The 15,740-nt window shown below is 54.7% G+C and overlaps 1 protein-coding gene across 1 annotated transcript; it reads left to right on the top strand.

Annotated features, from left to right (window-relative positions):
• Positions 1–836: 836 nt before the first annotated feature.
• On the top strand, positions 837–5,199 carry NKX1-1 (NK1 homeobox 1). The gene is made up of 2 exons (XM_032226274.1): positions 837–1,335; positions 4,364–5,199. The coding sequence occupies exons 1-2, from the start codon at positions 837–839 to the stop codon at positions 5,197–5,199; spliced, it is 1,335 nt and encodes a 444-aa protein (XP_032082165.1).
• The last annotated feature ends 10,541 nt before the right edge of the window (positions 5,200–15,740 follow it).

The raw sequence follows: 15,740 nt of genomic DNA, 5'->3' as shown, positions 1-15,740 counted from the left end.
CTGGGTCTCGCCTCCCCCTGACGCGCGTCATTCCTGGTCTTGTGTGTCAAAGGCTCAGAGCTGCCCCCGCCGAGCCCTGCTGGCTTTTCTAACGCGGGGGCCCTGGCTCGTGCCTTGCTCGTGGGAACGGACGTTTGTTCCGTGGAGGTGCGATCCCCAAATCCAGCTGGGCAAAATGCGCCCGGCCCAGGAATAACAACACCGTTGGGCTGGAACGGCGTCGCTCGAGCCAACGACGCGCGTCCCCCGGGGGGGGGACGGGACGGAGGCGCCTAATCGCGGCGTTGCTCTGGATCCCTCAATTATTTCAAAGCCGGCGCCTCCCCCCGCTCCAAATAAGGCTATTTAGATGCTTTCCAGATGAGTGGAGGGGCGTTGAAACAGAGCTGACAGCTAAGTATATCTCCAGCAGCCCGGCCATCCTTCACGCCCTCCGCCGCTACCCCCGAGCTCCCCCCCACCCCGCGCCTCCTCCGATCTCCTCGGGGTCTCCTTCGGGACGGAGATTGCGGGCCATTATGGGCAAGGGATTAATTGTAGCCAATTACCACCCAGCGCTAAATATGAATGCATAATAAGTTGCAGTCCCAGGAAAGATGGGGGAATAAACGCCCAGGTTGTCCGAGGAGGAGGAGGAGGAGGAGGAGGAGGAGGAGGAGGAGGAGGAGGAGGAGGAGGAGGAGAAGCGGCGGACCCTTTGAAGAGAAGCTTCCTCGCCCCGCCTCGTGCCTCGCTTTCTCTGCCAAGTTCCTCCTCCACAGGGAAGGAAGGAAGGAAAGAAGGAAGGAAAGGAGGGAGGGAGTCATCTGGAGGGGGGAGCAGGCGGGGGCAGAGTCATGAACGTGAGACGAGACGAGGCTCAGGTGGGTGACGTCTATATTCCGGCACCGACAGCGGCGGCGGCAGGGAGCCCTCCGGAGCGCCTCCTGGGAGAACCGGGCAGCTGGCGGGAGGACGGCATGGAGAGCCACGCGGAGCAGCGCCTGGCGCCCAGCGGCGACCTGCCCCCCGTCTATTCGTGCCCGGTGAGCCGGGACAGGCCGGGCAGCGAGAACGGCGGCAGCAGCACATTGCCGGGGCCGGAGGGGGCGGGCGCGGCGGGGGCCGTGGTGCACCGGACCACCCCCTTCTCCGTGCTGGACATCCTGGACCCCAACAAGTTCAATAGCAAGGGCCGAAGGCAATGCGCCCTGCTCTACAAGGCGGCAACCGCGGCGGCCGGCACCGACTTCGCGCTGGGAGCCGACGAGAAGCCGGAGGAGGCGGGCGGCGACCCCAATGCTGCGTCCGAAGACTTCCAGGCCGGCAGGAGGAAGCCCTCGCTCGACGGGCGCAGTAAGTCCCGCTCCCGCGGGGAAACCTGGGGTGGGGAGGGCTGGAACGGCGGTCGGGCAGAACTCTTGCGGAGAGCAGCGCCGCATCCTTCCCAAACCCGCCACTTTGACGCTGGTGCGAGCCTTCCCCTGCCAGAGCCGCCCGGGGCCCGGAGAGTCCCCGCTTTGGGCCGGACAGATGGATGGAGGAGCCGGAGGGCGGCACGGAGGCCGAATCTTGCGGGAGGCCGAGGGGGGAAGCAAGGAGTTCTAGCAGGACTTTTTTGAGAGAGTTGGGGAAAGTTTGCACCGGCGAACGCCGCCAGCCGCTTCCAAGCTCGGTGCGCCCGTGGCGGAGAGAAAGTCCCGGCTCTCTCTCGAGCTCTTCAGGCGGGGGAGGCAGGCGGCCCCAAACATCCGCACTTGGTGCCCCGCAGGCCGAACTGGGCGCTGCTCCCAGGGAGCAAGAGGAAGGAGGGGAGGGAAGCCGCGGAAAGACCAGAGTCCAACGCCGGCCCCGGCTATCCGCCTTGGGGATGACCCCAGCCGGATCGCCCGGCCTTGGACGAAGCTTGCCCGGCAGCCTCCGGGCCGCTGCCAGAAGCTTCCCCCGGCCGACCCTCTCGCGTATCCCCCTTGCAACTTTCACACGTGCGAGCCTCCCGTCCTCTCCTCCGTTCAGGCCAGTCCTTCCTTTGCCCGCGCTTTAGTTGAGGCCGGTGTGGGGCCTGGAGAGGGGGCTTCGCTTTCTTGGTCCTTGAACCCCCCCCCCCGCCCTCGTTTTCACCGCTAAGGCCTTTCGCTTCCGGCGACAGATTCAATTTTCTTTCCCCCCCCCCCACCTTTCGCTCTTTTTTTAAAGGGGCAAATCAGACTAATTGTGACAAAACGCCGGTTATCTCTGGAAAAACAATTAAATTCCTTCGATTACATTTAAAGCGAAATGTGCTTAGCCGCGTAAAGAGGCTGCATAATGGAGGGAAATCGCCCCGGAGTGGCCTGTCGGGCTCAGCGGGTCGATATCCTATTATCGAGCCGTGCATATCTCTTTCAACCACCTTGCAAACGCCGGCCTAACATCTAAATTATAGGGCCCAAATTCGGATAATTACTCGATTAAAACCTATTACACTTATTAGGCTGGACTATCGACCGGGTCTGGGCGTTCGACCCGGTCGCCAGATTGCTTCGCTTGCGCGCCCCGCTCTCCCAGCCGCCCCTTCCTAGCCCCCGCTGCCCCCGGCGCCCCCTCCCCGGCCACCCCCGGGAGAAGCAACTTTCTCCAGGCGAAAGCCCCCAGCATCGAGCGAGCGTCCTCCAGCCGGTCCCGCCTCGCTCTGATGTCGCCTGTCCCGGTTTTACGTGCCCAAAGCTAGATTGGATTCTTCCCTCCTCCGAAAACTTCCCCGACTTCGAAGGGACGCCTGGGGCACCTAGAGAGGCTTCGGTGGCCGGCGGGACCGAGGCCTCGGCCTGGAGCCTGTCCCTGGCCTTAGCCGCCGGCCGGGCGAGTTCGCGGGGCGGCCCAGATCAGGCTCAGCTCTAAGTGAGCCCGGCGTGGAGAACCGGGCGCGGGGAAAGGATGAAGTGGCCTCAGCGCCCCCTAAACCTCCAAGGCTCTTTCCCGCCCATCCCTCCTTCCGCTCCTGGCCGGGGACGCCCCTCCGGGCTCTTTCGAGTTGAATTAAAATGGGGATACGCTGAAGGCGCTTCGGGGCGTCTGGTGCGTGCGGAGGGTCATTTCTATCGTTATTCAAGTCACATCCAGCAATTAAGGGGAGCCCAGAAATGAGTCTCACCCAGCCGCGATGTCCTTTCCTTCGGGTTGCCCCCCTTTCTGCCCTCCCACCCCCGTTCCCCAAACAGGGCTGCCTCCCCAGAAGTCGTTTTGGTTTAGATTTCCTAGCAACGTCGCTTGGGGAGAGGATTTTGGCCCAACAATCCCTTTCTTGGCTCCGCGTCCAGAGACAGGCGCCTGGCAGTCGGTCAGAACCGGCCCCCTTAGAAATGTGGGATTATTGGGAACGTCCCCGCCTTTCCACAAACGGAACCCCAGAATTCCGAAGCGGAGCCGGGTTGGTTTCGATGCCCTGGCGCAGGCTCCCGCCGGATGGCGAAGCTGAAGGCCGCTCCGGCGGGACGTCCGGAGCTCCGCCAAGCCTCCGAGGGGGGAAGGCTGCCTCGCTCCCCGCGCAAGGACGCCCTTCCCTCGCGCTCCCACCGGCTCGAAGCCGCGCTCCAAGCAACGAGCGCCCGGTGGCTCCCCTGCGGCAGCAGAGACTCCAAACTGGGAGAGAACTTGGGGCGCTCGGTGGCTTCGGGCCTTCCGCGGATCCCGACCAAGCGCCGACAGAGGCGGAAGCGAGACGCCGCCCTCGGCCTTCCGAAAGGCTGGGCGGAGGAGAGCGGAGTCTGGGCTTCGGTGGTTCGCCGAGAAGCGTTGCTCGAGGCCCGGGAGGGAGACTCGGGGAAATGGGTCTGTGTCGCAAGGCCCACAGGATCCGCAGAGAGAGGGAAAGGAAGCCAGGTCGTTTCTAGCCTTCTTCCCCCTCCGGGCGTCTTGGACCCCGTGGCCGCAGGAATAGAGTCACCTTCCTTACAACAGGGTGGGCCTTTCGCCTTTCCCTTAACCCAAGACCCCTACGGGAGCCCTCCCTTAGGCCCTGCACCCCTCTCCTTTCCAGCCTGGTCTGCTTGGCCCCCGACCTTCGCTTGGCCAGCAGGCCAGACCAGAAACGAGAGGGGGAGGCAAGGCGCGGGGGAGGGGGGGTCCCGTGGGGGTCTTTTAGGCGCCCAGTCGGGCCTCTTCCTCTCTTACTAGCGGTTGCAAGATCCGCTTTGGGCAGTTGAGGGCAGTTCTACCGAGACGCCGCTGTCCGTGGTGCTGAAGCCCTGCTGTCATGACGGGGGGGGGGGGAGAGAAACACGTCCAGGGACGGCTCGGCTCTCTCACCCGGGACAAGCTCGGGTTGGGGTCCCGCCCCCGGTTCGCCGCCTTTCCCCACCCAGGGAGGGCTGCCGCCGACTAGCTTTCTCTCCTTTTCGCACAGAACCCGGCGAGCTGTACCCGAGCGACGAGGTGGGGCTGGAACCGGTGCACCGGGAGAGCCCCCTGCCCGAAAGCGAAGCGCCGGACGAGGAGGAAGAGGAGGACGAGGAGGACGAGGAGGAGCTGGGCAGCGAGGGGAGTTGCAACAGCGACGGCAGCGCCGTGGAGGCCGCTCGGGGACTCGGCGCCGAGGAAGGCCAGAGCCCACAGAGGCAGCCGGCCGGAGCCGCTCCGGGGCTCCCGCAACAGCCGCCGCCGCCGCCGCAGCCGTCGCCGCCCCAGGGCCAGGCCGCCACCCCGCCGTCGGGGGGCAAAACCAAGCGGAAGCGCCCCGGCTCGGACTCCAAGTCGGGCAAGCCCCGGCGGGCGCGGACAGCCTTCACCTACGAGCAGCTGGTGGCGCTGGAGAACAAGTTCAAGGCCACGCGGTACCTGTCGGTGTGCGAGCGCCTCAACCTGGCCCTTTCGCTCAGCCTGACCGAGACGCAGGTCAAGATCTGGTTCCAGAACCGGCGCACCAAGTGGAAGAAGCAGAACCCGGGCGCCGACACCAGCGCCCCGACGGGCGGCGGGGGCGGCGGGGGCGGCGGGGTGGGGGGCGGCGGCGGGGGCGCGGGCGGCCTGTCGGGGGCGCTGAGCCCGCTCAGCCACTCGCCGCCCATGGTCAACCACGGCCTGGCCATGCACGGCCCTCCCGGCGCCTACAGCCACTCGGCCGGCGGGCTGGTCTGCGCCGCCCAGCTGCCCTTCCTGCCCGGCCCGGCCGCCGTCCTCTCGCCCTTCGTGCTGGGTTCGCAGACCTACGGCGCGCCCGCCTTCTACACGCCGCACCTCTGAAAGCGGCCAGACTGCAGGGAAGAGGCAGCCGCCGGACCTCCGGGGCTTGGCTGCAGCCGCGGCGCCCAGCGGAGCGGCCCGCCCCGATCCCCTTCCCGGCCGGCAGGGACTGCGAAAGGCTCCGGCGCCGTCGGGCTTCCTGGACTGGCTTCTGGCAGCGACTGGGAGCCGCCACGGCCGGGAGCAGAGAAGCCACAGGCCTCCCCTTGTAAATAGACTCGGCTCTTCTCCGGTCCCCCCCCCCCCCTCCATCGTCCCCCCTTCCACCGCTCCAGGAGACTGGGGACTGGCCGGGACAATCGCCCCTTCGCTGGGGCTCCAGCAACCGACAGCATCTCCCCTTCGTTTTGGGGGCTCCTTCCTTCCTTCTCACACTATCCATCTATCTATCTATCTATCTATCTATCTATCATCTATCTATCTATCTATCTATCTATCTATCTATCTATCTATCTATCTTTCTTTCTTTCTTTCTTCATTCTTTCTCTCGCTTTCTCTTCCTTCCTTCCTTCCTTCATTCTCCCATCTTCTTTCTCTTTCTTTCTTTCTTTCTTTCTTTCTTTCCTTCCTTCTTTCTCTCTCGCTTTCTCTTCCTTCCTTCCTTCCTTCATTCTCCCATCTTCTTTCTCTTTCTTTCTTTCTTTCTTTCTTTCTTTCCTTCCTTCCTTCCTTCCTTCCTTCCCTCCCTCCATCCTTCCTTCTTTCTCTCCTGCCTCAGACTTCGGTTTTTAGCACGAAAAAGCGACCTGACAGGAGGGGGCAGGAAAGGGATTTTTTAAAAAAAATCAAAGCCGGGGGAACTTTTTGGAAACCTCTCTCGCGCCTCTGTACATTTCTGGCTGTTGTATATATATAAAGAGATATTTAAAAAAAAATATTAACTTTATAGATTGTGAATAAAGGAGGACGGAACGATTGAGATCGAAGCGTTCGCACTTTGCGGTCACCAGGCCGAAAAACAACCGGCAGCTGTCTGTCCCGAATCTGCCTTGGCTGCCGCGGATAATCGGCAGGCCGGCGGCTCACGCAGGAGCGCGGCCTTTCCGTGGGAAGGCGAAGGAGGGCCGGATCCTTAGACGCGCGTCCTCTCTAGAAGGGCGGCTGTTTCTGCTCCTGGGGAGAAAGACCAAGGGGCCATTTTTAAGGAAGAGCCGCCGTTATTTCCGTGGCTCCTCCGTCTCCCACCCAACTGGCAGCGTTTTCCCACGCAAAGCCCGCCGCCCGCGATCAGTGGAATGGGGGGGGTCTTCTTTAAATACGTCCCCCCCACCGCCTCCTTTTCCCCCCTTGGACCCCCAACGGTACGATCCTCCTCTCCATCCCAATTGCCTCCCCCGCCCCGCCTTCAAAACGGATCGTTCCCTCCGGAAATTTTTATTCTCCTAAAACCTCCCGAGCCCCCAAACTCCTTTGCCTCCGCCCGCTGTGAATTGGGAGGAATTGGAAATCCCCGGTGGGGATGCCTTCCTCGGGCTGAGGCTTCAAAATCAGAAAGCTTTTTAAAAGAAACATTTTATTTTTAATCTTATGGTCTTTTTTCCAGACTTTGCGCGCCTCGCGCTGTCTCCGCCCGGGGAGCTGAGCCCAGGTTTTTGGGGCGGGCCGCCCTCCCCCGCTCTGAAGGCTCCGGCTCCCTCCGCCGGACGCGGGGACAGAAGGACGAATCCGTCCCCCGCAGCCGGCAGATTCCCGTGGGCGGCAGAAGTGGACTCGATCTCCGCCACAGCAGCGGAGTCGGCGGGGAATCTGCCCCCGCGGCCCTGCAGTTTCGGCTCCGGAGACCCGGGGTCGTCTTAGCACCCGATGTTAACCGCGTTCCCTTCACCCACGTGGTGGGGTCCCAATTCTAAAGATACGGTGCGCCCACAAACAGCCGAGCCGCGTTCAAAAGCAGCAGGCCAAACGCGGGGAGATCTCTCTCCCTCGCGGCGTTGGGCGAACCCAGTTTTTGCAATTCGCAGACGGGTCCGGGGACTCGCGCGAACCCGGGAAACGGGCGAAAGGAGGAAGCCGGTTTGGCGGGTCGTGGGAAGACAGCCAGGGAGTCTAATTCGAGGAGGCTATTGGCGCCTGGGTCGAACCTCGCGCCAAGCGGCCGGGCGCGGGTGGCCGGGCAGGCAGCTCCGGGGCGCAGGCTGTAAGCGCCTTTCCTGCAACTACAATCGCTTAGCGCCTTTCCTTCGCTTCCTTCCTCCGCTGAGCGATTCTGACGACCTCTCGGGGACACCGCTGCAAAGCCAGCGCCTTCTAATTTTGGACAGAGAAATTACAGCTTTTAGTCGAAGGCTGGGAATGGAGGGAGGCTGGTGGGAGACGTGATGGGGGGCGGGGGGGAGGAGAAGCGAGGCAGGGGTCGCCCGGAGCGCAATTGCGCCCACGGGGATGCAGCGCCTGGCCGGGCAGAACCGGGAGTCTTGCTGTACGGCGCCTCGGCAGAGAAGAAAGCGAGCCTCGCAGGCCGTTTAGTCCTCCATCTTGACGTTTTTGACCTCACCCGACGGACACCCGATGGCGTGCCCCACTTATCCCGCCGGGCCGCACAGACCACGCCTGCCCATCGGCCCTTGACCTCGGCTTGGCCTTGCGGTGGCTTCGACCCTCAACGTTGCTCTTCGTTCCCCAGCAGGCTGGAAGCGAAGCCGGAGAAAAGCGCCGGTGGGCCAGCCCCGCAGCTCCCCCTCCCTCCCTCCCGCCCCAAGCCCCGAGGCTGGTCTGGGGGCAGAGGGGCTCTTGCCCTGAGAGAACGAACACCGCCGCCCCCCTGGCAATCCCACGTGAGAAGCCGCCCCAGAGGTTGTGGGTGCCTCATCCCTGGCGGTATCCAGAAGGGACAGGATAGAACGGCATAAGGTCTCCTGCTTGAGTCTAATGGGGTTGGACTAGAAGACCTCCAGGGTCCCTTCCAATTCATCCAGTCCGAACTCCTGCTTGGGACTCAGGAGTCGCTTCCTTCCAGGAAAGGAGCAGGGAGGGAAAACTGGCCATTTCTTGTCCTCGTCGCCCCAATCCTGATGCCCACTTCACAGAAATGCTTCCACCCTTCTGGGCCGAAAGGTTGGGCTGAGTGACCCCATCATCCCTGCGAGGTGCCGCTGCCCAGGGAAAGTAGAAAGGGTGGCGTCTCGGGCTTCCTTGCTGTAATTGCCGGTTTGAGCACACACGCCACACAGACAAGCTGACAGCCTCCTCCCTTCTCCGCTACCAGAGATTCCCAGCTGTCCGTCTTTCCGACGTCTCCCCAATTTTATGGGGTCCTGTGGGGCAATTTAAAAAGAAAAGGAAACCCCAAGCAAACACACACACGGAGCAGCTGTATGATTATGTCTGTGTATGTTGTAGGTCTATTTGTAAATGTGGAGAGGATATGGAGGGAGGGAGGGAGGAGAAAGAGGGAAGGAAGGAAGGAAGGAGAGGAAAGAGGGGAAGGAATAAAAGAATGAGGGAGGGAGGGAGAGAGAGAGGGAGAGAGAAAAAAGAGGGAGGGAAGGAAGGAGAAAGAGAAGGGGAGAAATGAATAAAAGAATGAGGGAGGGAGGGAGGGAGGGAGGAGAAGAGGAAGGAAGGGAGTGAGGGAGAGAGGAAAAAGAGGGAGGGAAGGAAGGAGAAAGAGAAGGGGAGGAATGAAAGAATGAGGGAGGGAGGAGAAAGAGGAAGGAAGGAAGGAAGGAAGGAAGGAAGGAAGGAAGGAAGGAAGGAAGGAAGGAAGGAAGGAAGGAAGGAAGGAAGGAAGGAAGGAAGGAATCCAGAGTCCTGGCTGGGGAATTCTGAGAGTTAAATGACTACAAATATTACAGTTGGGAGATAGAGAAATCCGGGTCTAGAGCCCCAGATTGGTTGTGGGTCTCACAGCCTGAAACTTCAGCACCATCGCAGCTCCCCTCCCGAGACCCTGGAAGGCTTCCGGAACAGATTTGAAGGCATCCCGAAGAGACGGTTGAGGGGTGCGAAGTGGAGAAGCGGCTCAGCCCCAGAGATCCCGGAACAGGGTCCAGAGACTCCCAGCTTTGCTTGCAGAAGTGAGACCCCCACTGCTCACGCCCGGGGCGGAGGTCCTGAGCGGCAGATGGCTGGTTAGTGGCTGGAGCACATTGGGAAGACTTTAATCCTTATCTCATTCAAGGGACGCTTTGAACAGCCCAGGGAATCTTTAAAAAAAAAAAACACCAGGACCTTCACCTGTTTCCCAGCAGATACCATCCACCCAAGACGCCCCCCCTCCCGCACAGATTCCTGGTTAATACAAGCCAGGAATGAAAGGTGAAACGTGGCCATGCAAGCAGAGGTTCAGGGTCCAATGCCCAGCCCTTCCCAGGTGTTCAGACACCTGATGGGCAGGAATAAAATGTGGGGAGATTTCATGTTGTTCTGCCTGCTGGAAATGGTTTGTTCTCCAAGGCTGAGATCCACACTAACCAGGAAGGATGGAGGCGCTTCAGGCTGGAGGTTCCGGCTTTTCAGTTTTCCTTGGATAATAATCAGATGCTTAGAAAAAACAAATTTTCTGCCTACTTAGGAACCTCGGAAGGATTTTAACTGAGAGTCCAACACAAATTAAAAGTTATGGATTGCAGAATTCATTCTCTCTCTCTCTCTCTCTCTCTCTCTCTCTCTCTCTCTCTCTCTCTCTCTCTCTCTCCTCTTCCTCTTCCTCTTCCTCTTCCTCTTCCTCTTCCTCTCTCTGTCTCTTCCTCTCTTTCTGTTTCTATAGCTGCCCAACTCAACCAAGTGGATGGCTTACAATCTAGGTTTAACGCAGACATAAAACCTGTCATCATCCCCCCACCACCACCACACATGCATTTTAGTTCTGTCAACAAGAGCCAGTTTGATGTGGTGGTTGGGACACCAGGCTAAAAATTGGGAGTTCTAATCCTGACGGCCACTGAACTTGAAGGCACACACAGACGTACAACACACATGAAGGGCAACAATATCACAATGGTCCTAGCATCGTTATTGCTTTACTGAACTTACTTCTTGGGCAAAAAACTTATTTCTTGGTCAAAACATCCCCACAGCTTTTTTGTCTTTTAATATAGATGATTATTTTTTTTAGGAAGCCCAGGGGTGGTGTGTGTCTGTCTGTCTGTCTGTGTGTCTCTGTGTGTGTGTCTGTGTGACTCTGTGTGGCTGTGTGTGTGTCTCTGTGTGTACATGTGTATCAAAATGGCAAGAAAGTGTCTGCAGCCACATCAACCAAGCCTAACAAGACTTCCAAAATAAAGGCTTCCACTCGCTTCTCCTGACCCTCATTCCAAAGAGCATGGAAAGTAGCTAGGAAGTGAAGGCCACACAGCCTCACTGTGTAATCTTGGCTTCTACTGGCTCAATGGACTATAGTTAAACAGCCTCTGTTTAGCATCACCTTGGCTTCATTAGAGGCTCTTTGGAACTCTAGTTCCATGATTGCCCCAAAGGTGCTTTTCCAGGAGGCAACTCGGCTTTCTTATTTTTTTTTTCTTTGAAGAAGATGTTTCCCTTCTCATCCCAGAAGCTTCTTCAGCTCTGACTGGATGGTGGGGAATGGAAGGATTTATGCTCCTTGCAGACAGCCGGTCATTTGCATCCTTTTACAGAGTCATTGAGGCCACTTGAGGGATTCTCTGTGTCCTCAGGGTCACCTAAGTAGCGCTCCTTGTTCCTGTAGTCTGAAAGTTTTTCCCCCCTCTGGAAATCCATTCCTACTCCCACTCCATTCCAAGGGTCTTCCTCCCAAATTGCACAGACTTCTAGTTTCATGATAAATAAATAAAATAATTGAGGTGAAAGTAACATCCTCCTCTAGTTCTTGGAGCAATGAGACCAATGCAGGGAAGTCTTAGGATGGAGGCTGCGACCAGGTGATTAAGGTTCTATCTTTCTTCTTTTTAAATCACCATATCTCTCATCTTGAATTCTTGGACACCAACATCCTGGAAACCCCCGAATGAATCCCTTTTAAGCGAGAGAAGCTCGTGTTTAAAGAAAGAGCTGGACGCAAAGTCCCTTTTGTCAGCATCTCTGAGAACTGAACTGGCAGGCATGTTGATGGACAAATTGGTTTGGGCTCTATTCATTTAACACCTTCCATCCTGCTTCCCTGTCAGTTTGTGAATTGGAAAAGGAAAGGAGAAAGGAAAGCAAATCACCGCCCACCATTTTCATGTCCCTTCTTTTTTCTTTTTCTTTCTCCCGCACAGATTTTTCTCCACAAAGTCTTCCTTTTGCAGGAAGCTCTGAAAACAAAGCATTGGTGCCTTATTTTCATTAGCATCTTTGTTTTACGTCTGGGTTCCTTAAGGAACATTAAGGAACATTGCACATTAATTAGTTTTCTACTCTGTTAGTCCTGGGGGGGGGGGAAAAACAGCTCACGGGGAAGTGTGAATATTGAACAATCATTTTATTTGGGAATGTGAATGTGTGTGTGTGTGTATGTAAATGTGTTTGTGTGTGATGCACAACTTGAATGAAATTCTCCCCAATCTCTGTACGTGGTTCCTAGATGAAAGATTTCATACTAACCTTGAAAGCAATGGGGTTATTACAAAACTGGCTTTCTGGCAGCTGCAGTAAGAAACAAGCCTTTATTTTCTTTTATTCTTTTTTCGTCAAGTGACACAGACTCTGCTAGACAGATAGGCCAATAATAGGACAAAAGCTGCTGAACGGAGAAGCATTTAGGACTGCCTTCTCTAGTTAAATATTTCCTTTTTTTTCTATGTATTGTTCTATTTCACATGCATATCGACTGGACCATGGAAGGGGGGTGGGTTGTAATGTTTTCAACATTTGGAAGCATGCAAACTCTGATATTTCAACAAAGCAGAGCACCTGACTTTCCCCAGAAAAATGAGTTACAGTAACAGAGCTGGAAGGGACTTTGGAGGTCATCTAGCCCAACTGCCTGATCTTGCAGGACATGTATACTATTTCTGATAAATGGCTGTCCCATTCTCTTAAAAACCGCCAGTGATAGAAGACCCACAACTTCTGGAGGCAAGATGTTCCACTGATTAATTGTCCTCACTTTTAAGAAGCTTTTTTTTTCTTAGTTCTAGGTTGCTCCTCTCCTTGATAAATTTCCATCTGTTGTTTCTTGTCCTGCCTTCTGGTGCTTTGGAGAATAAGTTGACACCTCCCTCCTTCTTTGTGACAGCCCCTCAAATATAGGAACACTGCTGTCATCTCACCCCTGATCCTCCTTCTCACTAGACTAGAATCCTGAATTCCTGCACACGTTCTTCACATCTTTTAGTTTCTAGATCCTAAGCATGAGAATTACGTTTTGCAAATGAAGTTGAGTCCTTTGGTTGCACCAGGTTTTAAAAGTACAGAAGAGAAAGACATGATCTGTCCCCAACAGACAGAGGCAAACCGTTGTGGGACATAATCAAAAGATTTTCTATGGGACCCTTTGCCACTTTTATTGTTCTTAAGTTGCCCCATAACTAAACCTATTTGGGAAGGTGACACATAATGTGGAAAGCATTGTTTCGCAGCCGTAATCATACTTAGAGCAGATCAATTCCAGTAAATGAGAGTTAAGTTTAAGCCCCATAGATTTTAGCATCCTTGTTTCAAGCGTGACTAAATCAATTGCAAACAATCTGAAACGTAGAATAAAACATTGGCATGTACAATAACCCAAATTGGCCCTCTATTCAGATTAAATTTCAGAGGCTGCAAGTTCTAGGTAACCTTTCACATTTTTCATTGCACGGATGACTTCAGAGGAAGTTTAGAGAGCGCTGTGAAAATAATTCAGAGAAAGCATTTTGAAAGCATCATCTTTCCTGCTGATCCTTTCCAAACTTTTGTGCCAAAGAACATTGCAGCTATTTAAAAAAAAAGCATGTTGAGGCGACTCTCTAAAGCAGCCACATCTTTAAATAAGGTGCAAAGGTCACATTTTTAGTGACATGCCCTCATTTCAGGCTGAATTCAGGGGCCAGGGTGGTACCTTCTCTAGCTGGAAGAAGGAGACGCTGAATCCAGGGGGTCAACTGGATTTTGCACCTCAAGTATGGTAGCTTTTGTCAAGGAAACATCTCAAGCATAAACTGATGAGTGTTAGACACACTATGAGCTGCAGGGAAATGCTACAATTTATGGGAAGAATACAGAATAACGGAGTTGGAAGCAGGAATGAAATCCAGCAGGTTCTGACAGGTTCTGGAGAACCGGTGGTGGGAATTTTGAGTAGTTCGGAGAACTGGCAAATGCCACCTCTGGCTGGCCCCAGAGTGCGGAGGGAATGGGGATTTTGCAGTATCCTTCCCCATGCCACGCCCACCAAGCCACACCCACCAAGCCACGCCCACAGAACTGGTAATAAAAAAATTTGAATTTCAGCACTGGTTGGAAGGCACCTTGGAGGCAGGGTGTTGAAAAAATTTAGCAACCGGTTCCCTGCTTGTTTGCTGGGTGGGCATGGCTTACTCAGCCTCCTGCACCATGGTGTGGGTGATGTTTTGCCCTCCCCAGCTCCAGAGGCTTTCCTCCAGCCTCCAGGAGGGTGAAAATAGCTTCCCCGGGGCTCAAGAGGCCAGAAACAGGCCCATTTCTGGAATTCCAGAACTTCGGGGAGGCCTGTTTTTTGCCCTCCAGAGCCTCCTCACTTGGGCCTGCCCTCCCCTGCCATGAGGAACAGGCTGCGTGGAGACTCCTGGGAGGGGAGGGGCAGGGTGGGCGGGGCCAGCCACTCCTTCCAACTATCGGTTCGCAAAACAGATGCAAAATTAGCATCCGGTTCGCCCAAACCAGTCCGAACTGGCTGAATCCCAACCCTGCTAGGAGATCATCTAATCCAGTGGTTCCCAAACTTGGGAACTTTAAGACTTGTGGGCTTCAACTCCCAGAATTCTCCAGCCAGCCCTACGCCACTCCAGACAAGTGTCTGCCCAGTCTCTTTTAACGTAACGACATAACTTTTGGGCTCAATTGTGGTCGTAAGTCAAGGACTGCCATTGTTTGAAAACTGGTTCTCCCCACACCACGTGAATGTGAGTGGAAGACCTCTTTTTGAAGCACGGAGGCATTCACATCTGGGCAATGCTTGTACAGCTGCTGCCTATCCGTGTCTCACTGATGGCCCCCTTGTGGAAGTGCGATCTGTGCGAAAAATAATTTTAAGGACAGGTGCAAACCACCCTCAAACTTTTTTTTTTTGTGCAAATCCCTATATTGCTTCCCATTAATTGCTTCCCATTAATCAAACCCCCCTTTATTTATGCAGCTGGGCCTCGATAAACTTTTGCAAGAACAAATAGCCAACTTTTGAGCGGGGTGTTCATCTCCTCCAAAGAAAACTCTCCGTGCTTTCTGCCTCTTTCAGTCCAGAGTTTGTGTCCTGTCTGAACTCTTCTAAATATCTGCTGATTGACAGCCGACAGATCTGAAGGGATCGCAACTTTTTCTAATAAATTTGGGCGATGCTGTTAAGAGGTTAGAAGGACTAGCTACGATTTGCAAATGCTTGAACATTCGTAACTGTCGATCAGCCTCCCTTGATTGCATTGAAATGAATTTGTACATCCCAAACGTCTCCATTTTTGATAACGGCTCCTCTAGATCAGTTCAAACAAAGATGGCAATTCAATCACTCGGTCACACAGAGCTCAGGTCTTCGTGGCGACAGGAGAGCTGCTGAATGAAGTATGTCATAAGCAGATATTTGAGCAATGCCACCATCCTCTGGTGCTTCCAAAAGTTCATTAACCCCGGATTTTAAGCAATGTTACTACACATTTTTCTGCAAGTTTTTTGTGGTTCAACATCATCCAGGAAGAGGAATATTTTGGTTAAAACAGGCAAAGCTTAAAAAAGAGCTGATGGTTCCTCTGAGCTATTATTTCTCCTCCTCCTCCATCTTTTTCTTCCTCTTTCTCCAACCGTTTCCTCCTCCTCCTCCTTCTCCTCCTCCTCTTCCCTCTTCCTCCTCTTCCTCCATCTTTTTCTTCTTCTTCCTCCTCCTCCTCCTCCTTCCTCCTCAAACTGTCATCTCCTCCTCCTCTTCCCCTACCAATCCAAATGATCTCTCCCCCCCCCCCTTTTAAAAAGAATTATCTTAAACTCTGTTTCTGGACATGGAAGGAAGCAAATTATCCTCAGATTTAACTTCCATTCATCTTTCCCTAAACCCCTATTGATTTCTCTCTAGCAAACATTTGTCCTTTAAGTTTTCTGTCTCCCATATTCAAGATGACTTAGAATGTGAGCCCACCTCCCACTTCCAAACCAGGAGATTATCACCTACCCCTGTCGCCATATTGTTGGTGAAGTCAGTTGATTTATCCATCTTAAAGATAAATTATCCGGGGACAAAACCTGTCTTCCTCTCAGTTAAATATAAATATTTATCTTTAATAGTAAACAATAAATACAGTATTTATCTTTGCAGCCTATTTACTGGGAGATTTATCAGCCTAATTGGATTTACTTACATGGATTCCTTTTATTATTTATCTTTTACACAAGCCACTTCACAGTCCTCGGGGACAGGGGTCTTCTGGAGGGGCTGTTCTTAGGGAGCTGGCACATAAAAATACCAGGACCAAGTT

Source organism: Thamnophis elegans, chromosome 11 (assembly GCF_009769535.1).
Source record: "Thamnophis elegans isolate rThaEle1 chromosome 11, rThaEle1.pri, whole genome shotgun sequence".
NCBI lineage: Eukaryota > Metazoa > Chordata > Lepidosauria > Squamata > Colubridae > Thamnophis > Thamnophis elegans.
This window is presented reverse-complemented; position numbering and strand designations above follow the sequence as displayed.

What these genes read in the sequence shown, in the direction of transcription:
- NKX1-1 (XM_032226274.1), top strand. Translation starts at nt 837, where the DNA reads ATGAACGTGAGACGAGACGAGGCTCAGGTGGGTGACGTCTATATTCCG. An exon ending in GCCCTCGCTCGACGGGCGCA is followed by an intron (nt 1,336 to 4,363) that starts GTAAGTCCCGCT and finishes CTTTTCGCACAG; the next exon opens with AACCCGGCGAGCTGTACCCG.